The following is a 14,995-nucleotide window of genomic DNA, read 5'->3' on the forward strand; positions in this document are numbered from 1 at the left end:
GTCCTGTATTATCTATGGGGCCCTGTGTCCTGTAGGGTTATCTGGGGCCCTGTGTTATTATTCTATGTTACAGGGCCCTGTGTCCTGTATTATCTATGGGGCCCTGTGTCCTGTATTATCTATGGGGCCCTGTGTCCTGTATTATCTATGGGGCCCTGTGTCCTGTATTATCTATGGGGCCCTGTGTCCTGTATTATCTATGGGGCCCTGTGTCCTGTATTATCTATGGGGCCCTGTGTCCTGTAGGGTTAATTCTATGGGGCCCTGTGTACTGTATTATCTATGGTTACAGGGCCCTGTTGTTAATTCCCTGTAGGGTTATCTATGGGGCCCTGTGTCCTGTATTATCTATGGGGCCCGTGTTACAGGGTTATTATCTATGGGGTTAATTTTAATGTCCCAGGTTTAATTCCACATGGTATTATCTGGTTACAGGGGTATTATCTATGGGGCCCTGTGTCCTGTATTATCTATGGGGCCCTGTTAATTCCTGTATTATCTATGGGGGTTAATTCCTGTTATTATCTATGGGGCCCTAATTCCTGTATTATCTATGGGGCCCTGTGTCAGGGTTGTATTATCTATGGGGCCCTGTGTCCTGTATTATCTATGGGGCCCTGTGTCCTGTATTATCTACAGGGGCCCTGTGGTAACAGGGTTATTATCTATGGGGCCCTACAGGGTTAATTCTGTGTGTTCCTGTTATTCCACGTGGTTACAGGGTTAATTCCACTGGTTACAGGGTTAATTCCACTTGGGTTAATTCCACGTGGTTACAGGGTTAATTCTGTGGTTACAGGGTTAATTCTGTGGTTACCATGGTTACAGGGTTAATTCTGTGGTTACAGGGTTAATTGCACTTGGTAACAGGGTTAATTCATTCAGGGTTAAAACAGTAAAATTATCTATGGGTTGGGGATAATATTTAACAAAATAACCAAGTGAGGACAGAGATTAATTCTCCCGGTTCAGTTTGAAAGCATTATGAGCTGCAGTGAGCACGGAGGTTCTAAGAAAGTGAGGACAGAGATTTCACCCAGTGCTGTTCAGTTGGGGGAGTGAAAGACCAAGTGAGGACAGGAGATTCCACCGGGGATTCAGTTAGTGAGGGACCAAGTGATGGACAGGAGACATTCAACACCGGGGTTCAGTTAGTGAATGGGGCCCAAGTCCTGTATTATCTATGGGGATTCCTGTATTATCTATGGGGTTCAGTTAGTGAAATGGGGCCCTGTGTGTATTATCTATGGGGATTCCTGTATTATCTATGGGGCCCTGTGTCCTGTATTATCTATGGGGCCCTGTGTCCTGTATTATCTATGGGGCCCTGTGTCCTGTATTATCTATGGGGCCCTTGTATCCTGTATTATCTATCTATTATCTATTATCTAGACCAAGTGAGGACAGAGACATTCCACCGGGGGTTCAGTTAGTGAAAGACCAAGTGAGGACAGAGAGATTCCACCGGGGGTTCAGTTAGTGAAAGACCAAGTGAGGACAGAGAGATTCCACCGGGGGTTCAGTTAGTGAAAGACCAAGTGAGGACAGAGACATTCCACCGGGGGTTCAGTTAGTGAAAGACCAAGTGAGGACAGAGATGCTTTTCCTGCACATAGTGTTTGGGGGCATCAACATCGAAATGATTGAATTCCAGCTTCTGTGTATAAAAAAAAGTTTGCATAACATAACTTATTTGTTTGTTTTCTTTTTATGTGTATGTGCGTACGTGTGTGTGCGTACATGTGTGTGCGTACGTGTGTGTGCGTACGTGTGTGTGCGTACGTGTGTGTGCGTACGTGTGTGTGCGTACGTGTGTGTGAGCAGGTGGTGTGGAGAAAGCTGGGCGACGTGGCAGGATCGAAGCCGTCTATCAGACAGCATCTCTCTGGTAACCAGTTCAAAGACCCCATGTAGTCCATAGCAACCAGAGAGGGAGAGAGAGAGAGAGACCTTCCTACATGCTCTCCAGTCCTACTACCTACACTACCCATAACACCATTCTCCCACTGACTATAGGTCCCATCACCCACCATTCTCCTGGGATATGTGACTGGATATTATACGACCAGGGAAACCACAGAATGGACCTCTCCATCTCTCCCTCACCACTAGTCAACTCCCCATTTCGTTTGAACTTCCAGTGTTGTTGATAACTGGCAGCTAGTTTCACTGATTTGCCACTTTCCTTGTATTACAGATTTTAGGTTTAGAGTTAGACAGGCTTACACTTTACACAGTGCTGATGACTATTACAGACCAAACTCTCATGTTGTTTTGTTTTATGCTAAAAAGAAAGAAACTCAGATGAGAGCTATAGGATCTCTAGGATGTTACAGTGACGCTGTGATAATGTCAGATATGGTTACATTTTGGGTTACAAGTGTCTCGTATGGACAAATCTAGGATCAGCTTCATCCACCTTCAATCCTGATCTTGAGCCTTTAGAGGTAATGTACAGAACTGACCATAGAGCAGAGTCCAGGAGCAATGTCACCCAACTCCTTCATAGTACTTCCCAATAAAAAAAAACAGCTAGCTCCTCTGTTAGTTGTGCTTTGCCTTTATCTGGTTGATTAGCATAATTAGCATTAGCTAATGCTAGCCTTAGTGTAATTAGCCTTAGCTAATGCTAGCTTTAGCAGAATTAGCATTAGCTAATGCTTGCCTTAGCAGAATTAGCATTAGCATCCAAAGTGTTAATACGTGATACCCATTGTGATATGATACGTAGCACCCTATGCTCATAAGAGAAGTCTATTATTAATACAGTACTATTATAGAGATCACTTTTAAAACTAGTGTAAAATATGTAAACAAAAAAAAACATAGCACTGCATTGTTGTTGTTATCGTTTATTTTGAGCTTTTTGTTTTTTTAGTATTATTCTAGCGTGGCCATGTGTTATATACTGACTGTTTTGTGGGTTTTATGTTTTACAAAAGCACACAACTGAACAGGGTTCCTTCTAAGGTAACCACTCATCTTTTTACTGTAGTTCGTTGAAACAAATTATTACTTCATCTCCTCTGTAAACGTATCAAGGCCATTTTAAATCTAAACCGTCTCAAGCCAAGAGTCAATGTTTTTTTTATTTTATTTTTACTAAAATGTACTAGGTTGTGTCTGCTCTAAGACAATCATGTTTCTCAGGTTGGGAAATAACGAGAGCTTTCCCCCGACCCTGTGGCTCCTCTGTGGATATAGTGGGGATTCTTTGTTGATGTTTGGTCAGGCTGCCTGTGTGTACTGTAGTTCTCTGTAACAGACTGATGACACCTGGTTACTACAGGATTGGAGACTGCTGAACACATTTTATACATTCATTTTATATGAAATAACAAGTTTCATAAATCTCAATGACAGAATGTTTCAGAAATGTTCTCTGAAACTTGAAGGATTTTATGCCACTGTCATAAAGGTCAGATCAGACTAATTTGGCTATTTTTGGTCATCAGTAACTATTGCATTAATCAAACCACTGTACAACACAGTATTTTAATTGAAAGCTAAGAAAGTTGTCAAATAAATGGAATGCTTTTCATTTCAATTAGCATAATATGACTGTGTTTTTAGCCATGGTGGATACAGCGGATGAGTTTCAGCAGTGGACTGTGCATGTTTTGTAGAAAATGATTTCTGTTGGAATGTGAGAAAGAGCAAGTCTTCCCTTAGATGTTTTTGGATACAGCTGCGTTTTACCGACTTATAATGATGTCAGATGAAAGAATAAGGACTGTTATGATCAAACTGTTCAAGGCTATTTATTGCCAGGTGTTTCGATAAAAAAAATGGGGAGAGCTATCCAATAATAGGGCTGTCATGGCCAGTTTAAGATTTTGACCTATCAGGAGATTTTGATTGGTATCCAGGTCTTTTGATTGGGCAATTGGTAATGATTGACAGCTCAAGCTCTCCTGGCTCTAGTATTAGTTTTTCCAAATTAGAACATTGAGGCTTCTGACCGTACATTCTTACGATTCGTCCTCCTCGGGTTCTCTCTCATAGGATCTACTACAACAACAAAAAAAGAAAATGAAAGTATGGATTTTCAAAAAGGTGTCCTTTTTTTCTAGGAACAACTGATTTGAAGCTATGATGATATAATGATATGTTATAATGATATACTGCTTTTCAGTCTGGCATTTTGATTTGAGATGTGACACATTTTTCTCTGCATGGAATTTTGAGTTGGATCCTGTGTTTTGAACTTTGTTGTATTTTTCTAATTCTGTATATACGTGCTAAACTAGAAGTCATGATAATCCTCGAACCTAGTCTGCATCTCAAAATAGCAATATATTCCCTAGTGCACTACTTTTGACCACTGCCTTGTGCTGACCCTGGTCATATGCAGTGTGCTATATAAGGGAATAGGTTGTTATTTCAGACACAGACCCTACAGTGTTTAATGCAAACTATTCCTATAGCAACTAGCATGAATGTAAACGTTTTTTTTTTCTTCCCATGGTGATAGTTAAAATTAAAATAAAGTAATTGAACTAGGTCACTTTTAGATGATTTTGAGAAAAAAATAAACAATTACTCTCTTTGTAATTCTGTGTCTTCTCTGAATTCATGTGTGAGGAAATGCTGACTTGAGCTGAACTGATAAACACATACAGTATGATACAAACCCTCCCATACTGAAGTGACAGGAATTCAGAACTTGAGCAAACCTGCACTCTGCTGGTTTATATAGTGAATGATCAATGTACTGTATTTTATTTCTGAGAAACTTCACATTTCAAGTTGGATAAACGGAATGGGACTGACAGTATTGGCGAAAACCTTCAAAGTGGACACAGATACAGGTTAAACCACTGGTCAGTGAATGTGTGGGTGTAGTTTGGGGAGGAGTGGGGGTCACAAACAGACAGTTAAGCTGATTGTTCCTAAGGTCAGGACCTGAGAAGCAGACGGTCTGAACTTCACCTGGGGTGTACTCATTAGTCCAACGGAAACACGTTTCTATTGGACATATTCAAGTAGGTCCCTCCCCGTTCCGTTTGGTTCCTTCCTAGTGAATACACCCCCAGACACACATCAACAACAACATAAAACACTCACCACTCGCCTCCATTTGCAGGGTCGAGGAACGAGTCATGGCAGTAATAGTAGCACTGGCTAGACCAATAACACTACACAAAACACTCGTTTCAAAGTAAGATACATGTATTTTATTATTCCAAGGGCCTACAAGACATAAAAGTGTGTGTGTGTGTATAGAAAGCACAACATAGTTTGTTAAAGTAAAGCCTAATTAAGGCACTATTGATATAAGCATTCTACAAAGATCCCATCGCTCAGATTTCACGTAGTAAAGTTGATCATGATGTACAAATACACCCCTGGCTGTCCAGGGCTCCATCGTCCTGCCGTTCAGATATGGGTTACCACCGTCTTTCAGTTCATGACTCCTACAAGTAACAGTTTAAGTGCAATTACTGTAATTATACAGGGTACATCCAGTCCAATACATTTGACAGATCAACCAATAATCACACAGCTAAATTCAAAAATAATAAGATTGGAAAAAAATCAGTTTGGTATTTTCCCGCGATAAACCCAACTTTGTTTTCCACACACAAGGTAAAGTTATCACAATATTGATTACTGAAAATATTTTATTTTCACAGACAAAAAAAAATGTAAGCAAAAACAAGCAGCCTTTTTGTAGCATTAACCGAACCATCAGTCTAAATAGCAATTTTATTTCCTTTCAATTCATCTCAAAATATGTTCAACCATGTTAAGGATTCAATATCATCTGCCTCGTGTTCTCAAAAGGAACCCTTTGGAATGTGGAACTGATAGAATCTCTACAGAATGCATGTTCAGATTCCAGGGATCATAAAGCTTTACATGTATGGGATTACACAACACCTCTAAGACAATGTACAATAACAGATCGCTCCTTTATTTGTTAAGATCTCCAGTGGACTCCAGAGTCGTACTCATTAGGACACAATGTACCAAACTGTTTTGCAACAGAAAGCCGAAAAGGAGTATTTCTCATTGGACAAGTTCAGATGACCAAACTGAGGGACTTCTGTTTGGTGCCTAATGAACACGACCCAGGACTGACAACAGGAACAGAACTGCTAAGCATCAGACATTCCTCTACTTTTCTCTTCCTCTCATCTCATCCATCCCCCATGATTCATGGGCATGCCAGGGGGTGGCAGGGGCCCCTGAGGCTGGCCTGGTGGCAGGGGGTACACCCCAGGGGGCATACCCATCCCTGGAGGGGGCATGCGTGGAGGCGGAGGGGGGTACTCAGGGTAGCTGTGGTTGTAGCCCGGTGGAGGGTATGCTGGGGAGGGAGGGGGCAGGTTGGGGGGTGGGTAGGCGCTGGGTGGGGGGCCAGGGGGTGGGGCGTTAGGGTAAACGTGAGGGTGATAGGGCATGGGGGGACCGTAGTTGGGGGGCATGGGGGCGTAGGACGGTTCCCCTGTCTTCATTATAGACTGTAGGCTCTGGAAGCCTTCCCCTGACATGTAAGAGCTAGAGGTGGACATTCCCATAATGTAACTAGAGGGAGGAGGAGGAGGAGGGCGGTGGGGCAGGGGAGGGGGCTGGTGGGGGGGTGGGGCGTGAGAGGGGGGAGGGGGAACGGGTTCAGTCCCCACGGCTGGCTCTGCTTCAGGAGGGACCGGTGGTGCTCTACGATCTATGGAGACGGAAAGAAAGAGAGAAATCATGTCATTTCCAACTCCACTAAACACACCATCCTAATCATAGGTTATAATTCCTGTTCAACAAGACCAAACGTTTGAGACCTGAAAACATCCGACACACTTCTACCCAGACAGTCATTCCTAGTATTCCCAGAGTTTAGACTTTACACTCCCTGCGGAGTACTCGTTGCAACAGTAATCAGATTGGTCTGAGAGAGCAGGGCAGGAGGACCGGGGGGGGGGGGTTAGTTATGTATATCGGGATTCTAAGAAGGCCTAAAGATTGGAACGCCTGTTGTGCTTTCTGCTCTTACAGAAAAGCCCTGCACCCACATCTCTACAACTGTCTTTCATTAAAACACACAACATAAATGCCACTTCATCCATCATATAACAACTGACCAGCTATTCTCTCTGATAAGACAAAGAGGATCAGAAGCTAGGGGTCTGGTATTGTAGCCCAGGAGTGGCTGATGGGCCTCTAACAAGCTGGGAGAAAGGGCCGAGCATGTCTGCAGGCTAATTGGTGCTTACTCCGGGAAAAACGTTAGCCAGTAGTCGGATAGCAGCTAGCTAGCTGCGAAGATTCAGGTGAAAATGTCCAGAGCTTGCGGTAGGAATCCGGGGATATGGAGAGAAAATAGGTCCGTTATGCTCTGGTTTGAGTCGCGTTGTACAAACTGGCGGGAACTTTCCGAGCTAAAGGTTAGCTGTGGACCGCTAGCAGTGATTAGCTGACTGCTAGCTAGTGAGCTGGCTAGCTTCTGTTGTGGGATTCCTTATTCGAGGTGAATAATACTTTAGAAAAAAACTGATCCGCACCACATTGTGTGTGGCGGGTTGCAGGAGTGTTTTGAAGTTGAGTTTTAGAAAAAATATATATGCGTATAAAAAGATATATACACGGGACACGATAAAACGAGGACAAAGGACGTCTGACTGCTACGCCATCTTGGAAAATTATGAGAAACTACTGAGAAATAAGACCTGTTCCATGTCATTTCAGCAAGCCATGACACCCATCATCATCTCAGCTAGTTCTGAAATTGTTACTGTTCTTAGAACAGGTAAGAATCGCATTCCTAAAACATTATTATGCTGAAATGTAATTTTAATCTCTGAGAAATTAATCTTATTGATTGCAACAAATTTAATTTATAGGATTCAGATAATGTTCAATAAATAAAGTACTCAAATTCTAATTTGGACCAAACTTCTTCCTACCAATGAGTAAGACATGTGGAATACATTTTGTTGGTCAAGACACCCACTGACCCCCCCCACACCCAATGACAATTCCACCCCAACAACAAGTATACAGTATCAGTTCTCTATGTTTGAAGTATGTTGTATGAAGCTGCAGCTTGGAGTATTGCTTCACCATACTATGTAATGTATTCCCTGTGAATATGATGGCTTTTTCCCCCTGTTCAGAGAAATTTGTCTTTGAAGTCGCTTGCATCATTTACCATAAAGTAGTGTGGAAGTACCAGGTTTTGACCACTAGATGTTGCTGTTCCTTCACTGCCATGCTCTTTTATTCATTTTGCTGGTGTCTTGTGTTTATTAAATAGATCACAACATTTCCTTCGCAACTTTGGGTAGAAAACCAATAGATTTGGCTCATGATAAAACATTTTTTACGTGTGGTCACAGGAACATTTAGTGGTCAAAACCTGGTACTTCCACACTACTTAAGCGAGCAGCTTCAATTACTAATTTCATTGAACAGGGGCAAAAAACATAACCAGATTCACAGGGAATACATTATATAGTATGGAGAAGCAATACTCCAAGCCACAGCTTCATACTACTTGTCAAACATAGAGAACTGATACTGGTTGTTGGGGTGGGATTGGCATGGGGTGTGGAGAATGTTTTAGGGGATTTCTCATGTCTCATTTGTAGGAAGAATTTTGGTCCCAATCAGACATTGGGTAATATACCGTATTTATTGAATATGATCTGAATAATAAAAATTTAAATGGTCAAATTGGGTGCAAACAATTATCTTAATTTCTCAATGATCAAATTATAGTTTCGGAATGCTAATTGTATCTGTTACTAACTACAGAAGCGATTTCAGAACAATCTGAGAGGGTGGGTCTTGAAATCTTCTTTCTGGTGTTTTTTGAGGAGGAACGACCCAAGAGACACTCACCAGGAGGGGGTTGTGAAGTGGGCAGGGGGGGCATAGGGCTCTCCAACCGTGGAATCTTACAACCCACTTGTTCTGGTGGTTTAGGTTCCTCTTTCAGAGAACTCTGAGAAGACAAAAAGAGAGATAGTCACTCACATACACTGCTGCTTCAAGCAGGCACACAATACAAGCACCAAATTTGACCTCTGAGCACTTTCGTTATGGTAAGCTACTACAGAACTATAGAGAAACTATGACGTCGGGGTGGTTGAATGATCACTTTTAGCCATAGATACTACACACGAATGAATGAATGAGTTAATTAATAATTTATTGAATGAATGAATAAACTGTAGTGATCCCCAGAGGGAAAAGTGGGTTTTCTTTATCACCAGCTGAGCTAAAACATCCAGGGACAATGCAGTAAGGCATACAACACACACTCACATGTGTGCGTTTAAGCTGGCGTGGTGGGCTGCCCTGGGGTGAGTTCTTCTTGGGTGGAGGGGGCGGTGGAGCACCCCCTGGAGGCTGGCTCTGTGGAGGTTCTGGAACTGGAGGAGGGGCAGGGACCGGGGAGTGGGGTGGACCTCTCTGCTTGGTCTCCTGCTCCAGGCCTGGAGGGATGGGAGTCTTCCCCTGGGAGTACAGGTCCAGGATCTGGTGACAGATGTCTGGGAAGAGAGAGGTTAGGAGAGGCGAGGTTCGGCAAGTGACAGACAGGGACAATATGGGTCGAATTCTAACTTGATAAATATGCTACACACTGGACATGTTGCATAAATCATGTCAATAAGCGATTTGCTTAGTTATGGGAACAGATCTCAATTTAGGATTCAGCCCTACGAGACAAAAAAAAGAATGAAATTGTTACATTACAAATAAATGTTTTTACACAAAGATCAATAACTTCTTCTCTCTCACAATGTTGGAAGGCAGGTCCAGAAAGGCAAATATACAGCATTACATATTCCACTAGATCCTGTCAGAGACTTCCTGTCTATACCTTCCAGCAGCTCCACTGGGACGTCCTGGACAAATTGCTCCCACCATCGCCGTGACGACTGCTTGGACGTCCACTCCTGGAGGTCAAACTTACACAGCCGTCCGGCCAGGTACATGACTGCTACAGCTATGATCTCTGGTTCCCACTGCAGGGACAGCATGGTGCAAAGACTGGGGGGGGAGAGAGAGGTAGGAACAGAGAGAGAGCAGTTTAGATGTGGAGGCAAATACAAAGTCGTACAATACTCCTCAATGAATACTGTAAGATGAGAGAAGGAGAGAACCAACCACTGTAAGATGAGGTACTATATATGACAGGAAACAGGAGTATACATAGGAGACCTGTAACATTATTAACATACAAGCCCTCAGGTCAGACGTAACTAGAGACACTGTAAGATGAGGTACTATATATGACAGGAAACAGGAGTATACATAGGAGACCTGTAACATTATTAACATACAAGCCCTCAGGTCAGACGTAACTAGAGACACTGTAAGGAGTCAAACTATTGTGTTATGTTTGGCCCACCTGTCGTTGACGAAGGTCCAGGCCATCTGCACCAGCTTCTGAACTTTGGTTTTGTCACCTAGAATGAAAAAAAGACCGTTGGAAATGAAGTGTTGGAAATGAAGTGTTGGAAATGAAGTCAAACTAAGATGGAAACACCACCTTTCAGACCTTTGAGTTGTTTGGCATATCGCAGCAGGAACATGTAAGGGTGTTCCACTTGCAGGTCAAACTTGATCGTCTGTAGCAGGATCCTCTCTAGGACCATAACCTCTTCCTGTTGATGGCGAAAATCCTATGATACATCCCAGGACCCAAACAAGAGCGTAAAGTAAGGAAACATAAGGGCTTTTCACACTACTACTACAAAAAAAAAATCTAGCTGTATTGACTTGGCCTGGTTAAGCATCCACCATAATCTTGAAGGTGCATATGGAGGAATGCAGATATGATGTAATTGTTTTGGTAAACCCAGAGAGTTTTTAAACTACGGCGCGCAACATGGTTCAATGTGCTAATAAATCAGCACAATCTTACCTTTTTTTTTTTTTTTTTTTCAAGTTTACTGTGCTAATGCTGATACAAAAGAAGACTAATGGAGAGCACTGTATAATACGAAAAATGTCGCAAATTAGACATGTGTTAAGTACATGGGGGACACCATTTTTATGGTTGGAACTGTGCTGAAAAGGACCATGTGAAAAGAAAAGCCTATTTTCGAGCTAGCACAGTTTCGTTTGGGTTAGCACGTGTGGCAAGGTTACCAGCAGGACTTCACTGTACAAACAGAGGAAGGAGAAGAGTGAATGAAGTAAGATATTTCTCACCTTTGGGTCGTCTCCAAACTGGGCAAACTGTACGTCGTTCAGTAAGCTGCGAGCCGTCTTGATGATGTCTTTACATTTCTTAGGGGTCTCCTCCACTTTCCCAGCCAGGAAGAGACAACACGCACCTGTCACCTGGAGACAGGGTGCCTTCAGGAAGTGTTCACACCCCTTGACTTATTCCACATTTTGTTGTGTTACAGCCTGAATTCAAAATGGGTTTAAAATGGTTTTTCCTCACCCATCTTTACCCTATACACCATAATGACAAAGTGAAAATATGATTTTAGAAATGTTTGCAAATGTATTGAAAATGAAATACCTAATTTACATAAGTATTCACATGTTAGAATGTCTTTTGGCAGTGATGACAGCTGTGAGTCTTTCTGGGTAAGTCTAAGAGCTTTCCACACCTGGATTGTACAATTTTTGCACAATTTTTTTAGTTTTATTATTCAAGCTTTGTTAAGTTGATCATTGCTAGACAACCATTTTCAAGTCTTGCCATAGATTTTTCAAGACGATTTAAATCAAAACTGTAACTAGACCACTCAGGATCATTCACTGTCTTCTTGCGAAGCAAATCCAGTGTATATTTGGCCTTGTGTTTAAGGTTATTGTCCTGCAGAAAGGTGAATTAATTTCACAATGTCTGTTGGAAACGAGACTGAACCAGGTTTTCGCCAGTGCTTAGCGAAAAAAAATTCATCCTGAAAAACTCCCCAGTCCTTAACAATTAGAAGCATTCTCATAACATGATACAGCCACCACCATACTTGAAAATATGGAGAGTGTTACTCAGTAATGTGTTGTATTGGATTTGCGCCAAACATAGCACTTTGTATTCATAACATAGCACTTTGTATTATGGAAAATATATTATTTCACTGCGGTTTTAATGGTACAATGATTCCCTACACTATACTATCTTGTTTTGTCACATAAACTGAAATTAGGGGAACTATTAAGAGTTTTAGCAACTAGGAAATGGAGGAGCGATTTCTGCATTGTGCAACTTTAATTGCTTTGCCACACTTTTTACAGTATTATTTTAGTGCCTTGTTTTGCAAACAGGATAATAGGATAATTAGGTTACATTTACATTTAAGTCATTTAGGGTCCTGTGTGGCTCAGTCGGTAGAGCATGGCGCTTGCAACGCCAAGCGTCGTGGGTTCGATTCCCGGTAGGGCCACCCATATGTAGTGGCCCCAGCCGACTTGTAAGTCGCTTTGGACAAAAGCGTCTGCTAAATGGGATATATTATTTAGCAGACGCTAAAGGTTAGTATTGTGGAATAACTACAATGTTGTTGATCCATCCTCAGTGTTCTCCTACCACAGCCATTAAACTCTAACTGTTTTAAAGTCACCATTGGCCTCATGATGAAATCCCTGAGTGTTTTTCTTCTTCTCGGCAACAGAGTTAGAAAGGACGCCTGTATCTTTGTCGTGACTGGGTGTATTGGCCTTTCTGGGGAGTTTTTCCTAGCCAACGTGCTTCTACATCTGCATTGCTTGCTGTTTGGGGTTTTAGGCTGGGTTTCTATACAGCACTTTGATATAAGAAGGGCTATATAAATCAAATTGATTTGATATTGACACAGCATTCAAAGTGTAATTAATAACTTCACCATGCTCAAAGGGAAATTCAATGTCTGCAAGTTCTTTGCGAGCATTGGAAAACCGCCCTGGTGTTTGTGGTTGAAATTCACTGCTCGACAGAGGGACCTTACAGATAATTGTATGTGTGGAGATAAACACTATTATTGCACACAGAGTGAGTTCATGCAACGTAAATGACTTGTTAAGCACATTTTCACTCCTGAATTTATTTAGGTCATAACGAAGGTGTTGAATACTTATTGACATTTTACATAAACATTTTTAATTTTTAAAATGTCTTAAAACATAACTCAACTTTGACATTATGGGGTATTGTGTGTAGGCCAGAGACCAACACATCTCAATGTAATCCATTTTAAATATCAGGCTGTAAGAAAACAAAATATGGAAAAAAGTCAAGGGGTGTGAATACTTTCTGAAGGAACTGTGCACAATACACAGGTCTCACTCACCATTTAATCCCAGCACAGGTATGCACCACTGAGATTAAAATGTTGACAACATGACTGTGTTCAATCATTCTGATTTGTGAAGGCAAGTACAGCATTGCAAGTCCCTTTGACTAAGTGTGTTTGCTAAATGTAAATGATAATAGTACTAATGAACATTGCAGAAACACCAGTACTGTAAAGGCTATACTCACATATCTGGGGAACTGTTTGAAGGAGTGAAACATGTAGAAGCGGTGGAAGTAGATGATACCTGTTGCCAAGGTGTCATAATGTCTGATAACAGAGTTAAGGGTAAATTCAACCAACCAGGAGGACTTGAAACCCTTTTTAGTTCTAAAATGTAAAAACTATTTTTGTTTTGTTTTACCCTAATTGAATATACACTGAGAGTACAAAACATTAAGGACATCTGCTCTTTCCATGACATAGCTTTCACCTGGTCAGGCTATGATCCCTTATTGATTTCACTTGTTAAATCCACTTCAATCAGTGTAGATGAAGTGGCAGAAACAGGTTAAAGAAGGACTTTTAAGCCTTGTGACATGAATTGTGTATGTGTGCCATTCAGAGGGTTATTGGGCAAGACAAAATATTTAAGTGCCTCTGAACAGGGTAATGGTAATACGTGCCAGGCGCACCGGGTTGTGTCAAGAACTGCAACGCTGTGGTTTCTTTCCTCAATAGTTTCCCATATGTATCAAGAAGGGTCCACCACCCAAAGGCCATTCAGACAACTTGACAAACTATGGGAAGCATTGGAGTCAACATGGGCCTACATCCCTGTGGCCCAATGAATTGAGGTTGTTCTGGTTGCTCTCGGGTTGTTCTGAGAACACAAGTGGGGATGCAGCTAAATATTAGGAAGGTGTCCTTAATGTTTTATACACTCAGTACACATAGATATACAACATTGTAAATATTTATCACTTTCCTTGTGTATGGTTATATATTTTGATATATTAAATGTTAATATTGTGAACCTGTAATATATTTTGTTTGTGATGTCACCGAGCACTGCCCCTAAATGAAATAACTTTCCAATATCTAGTGTGTAAAAGGATACAGTCCGAGTCTGGTCCCCACATCAAATATGAACCGGGCCCCCTCCCTGCGGTACCGGGCCTCTGTGGCTGGGTCCAGGCCCTCGGACTGGGACGGGGTGTGGGCCAGGTCCTTCTTGTCCCAGTACCAGCATGGCTTGATATGGTCCAGGAAGGCTTGACCACTGGAGGGGTGGTTGTTTTCCTTCATCTGGAGAAGCGAGGAGGGTGATGGAGCCGCTGAACTAGAAGACTGGCAACCGAGGAGGAAGGGATCATTCACAGCATGAATGAATGGTGTTTTGTCATCTTGGATGAAGAAATAGGGTAACGTTAGCTAGTAAGCTAGCTAGCTAGAGTTATAAAAACTAAACATATCACAAACATATTGTGTTGTAAGCTAGCTAGAAGGATGTTTACCTTTATCATTCTAGCTAGCTTTCAGGCCGAAGTTGCTAACGTTAGCTAGCTAAGTTAACTTGCTAAACTTAACTTTAGCACTCCCTCGAGAGGCTAACGCCAGCTAATGACATTTCAACTAATCCAAAATACACGCATGTCTAACGTACGTGGTCTAAAATCTGAAAATAAGCACAATTACCTTTATCATGTAGACTGAATAATGAGTAACACTATCAACAATCGATTAACTCGTTTTATATTTATATTGAATTAGTCATCGTAACATGGACGCCGCCATTTTGTTGTACGTCAGAAGCCGGT

The 14,995-nt window shown here is 41.8% G+C and overlaps 1 protein-coding gene and 1 long non-coding RNA gene across 5 annotated transcripts in view; one reads left to right on the forward strand and one right to left on the reverse strand.

Annotated features, from left to right (window-relative positions):
• LOC135506219 (uncharacterized) overlaps positions 1-4,554 on the forward strand; it is a 24,325-nt gene extending 19,771 nt beyond the window's left edge. For both annotated transcript variants that reach the window (XR_010450356.1, XR_010450357.1), the window contains exon 5: positions 1,825-4,554. This is a non-coding gene — a long non-coding RNA (uncharacterized LOC135506219). The remainder of the gene's footprint in view (positions 1-1,824) is intronic.
• Positions 4,555-5,154: 600 nt separating this feature from the next.
• LOC135506220 (cyclin-K-like) lies at positions 5,155-14,995 on the reverse strand. 3 transcript variants are annotated; one of them, XM_064925737.1, is made up of 10 exons: positions 14,874-14,995; positions 14,296-14,525; positions 13,424-13,505; positions 11,161-11,292; positions 10,505-10,628; positions 10,355-10,412; positions 9,824-9,993; positions 9,265-9,491; positions 8,839-8,941; positions 5,155-6,670 (listed from the first exon to the last, which is right to left on the reverse strand). In XM_064925737.1, exons 1-10 carry the CDS (start codon positions 14,880-14,882, stop codon positions 6,138-6,140), a joined length of 1,668 nt encoding a protein of 555 aa, XP_064781809.1. In that variant the 5' UTR covers positions 14,883-14,995; the 3' UTR covers positions 5,155-6,137. The 3 variants fall into 3 exon arrangements, with proteins under 3 accessions (XP_064781809.1, XP_064781808.1, XP_064781810.1); XM_064925736.1 differs by having other exon boundaries at positions 10,496-10,628; XM_064925738.1 differs by having other exon boundaries at positions 10,496-10,628; positions 14,296-14,581.

Source organism: Oncorhynchus masou, chromosome 19, assembly GCF_036934945.1.
Source record: "Oncorhynchus masou masou isolate Uvic2021 chromosome 19, UVic_Omas_1.1, whole genome shotgun sequence".
NCBI classification, from domain to species: Eukaryota; Metazoa; Chordata; class Actinopteri; order Salmoniformes; family Salmonidae; genus Oncorhynchus; species Oncorhynchus masou.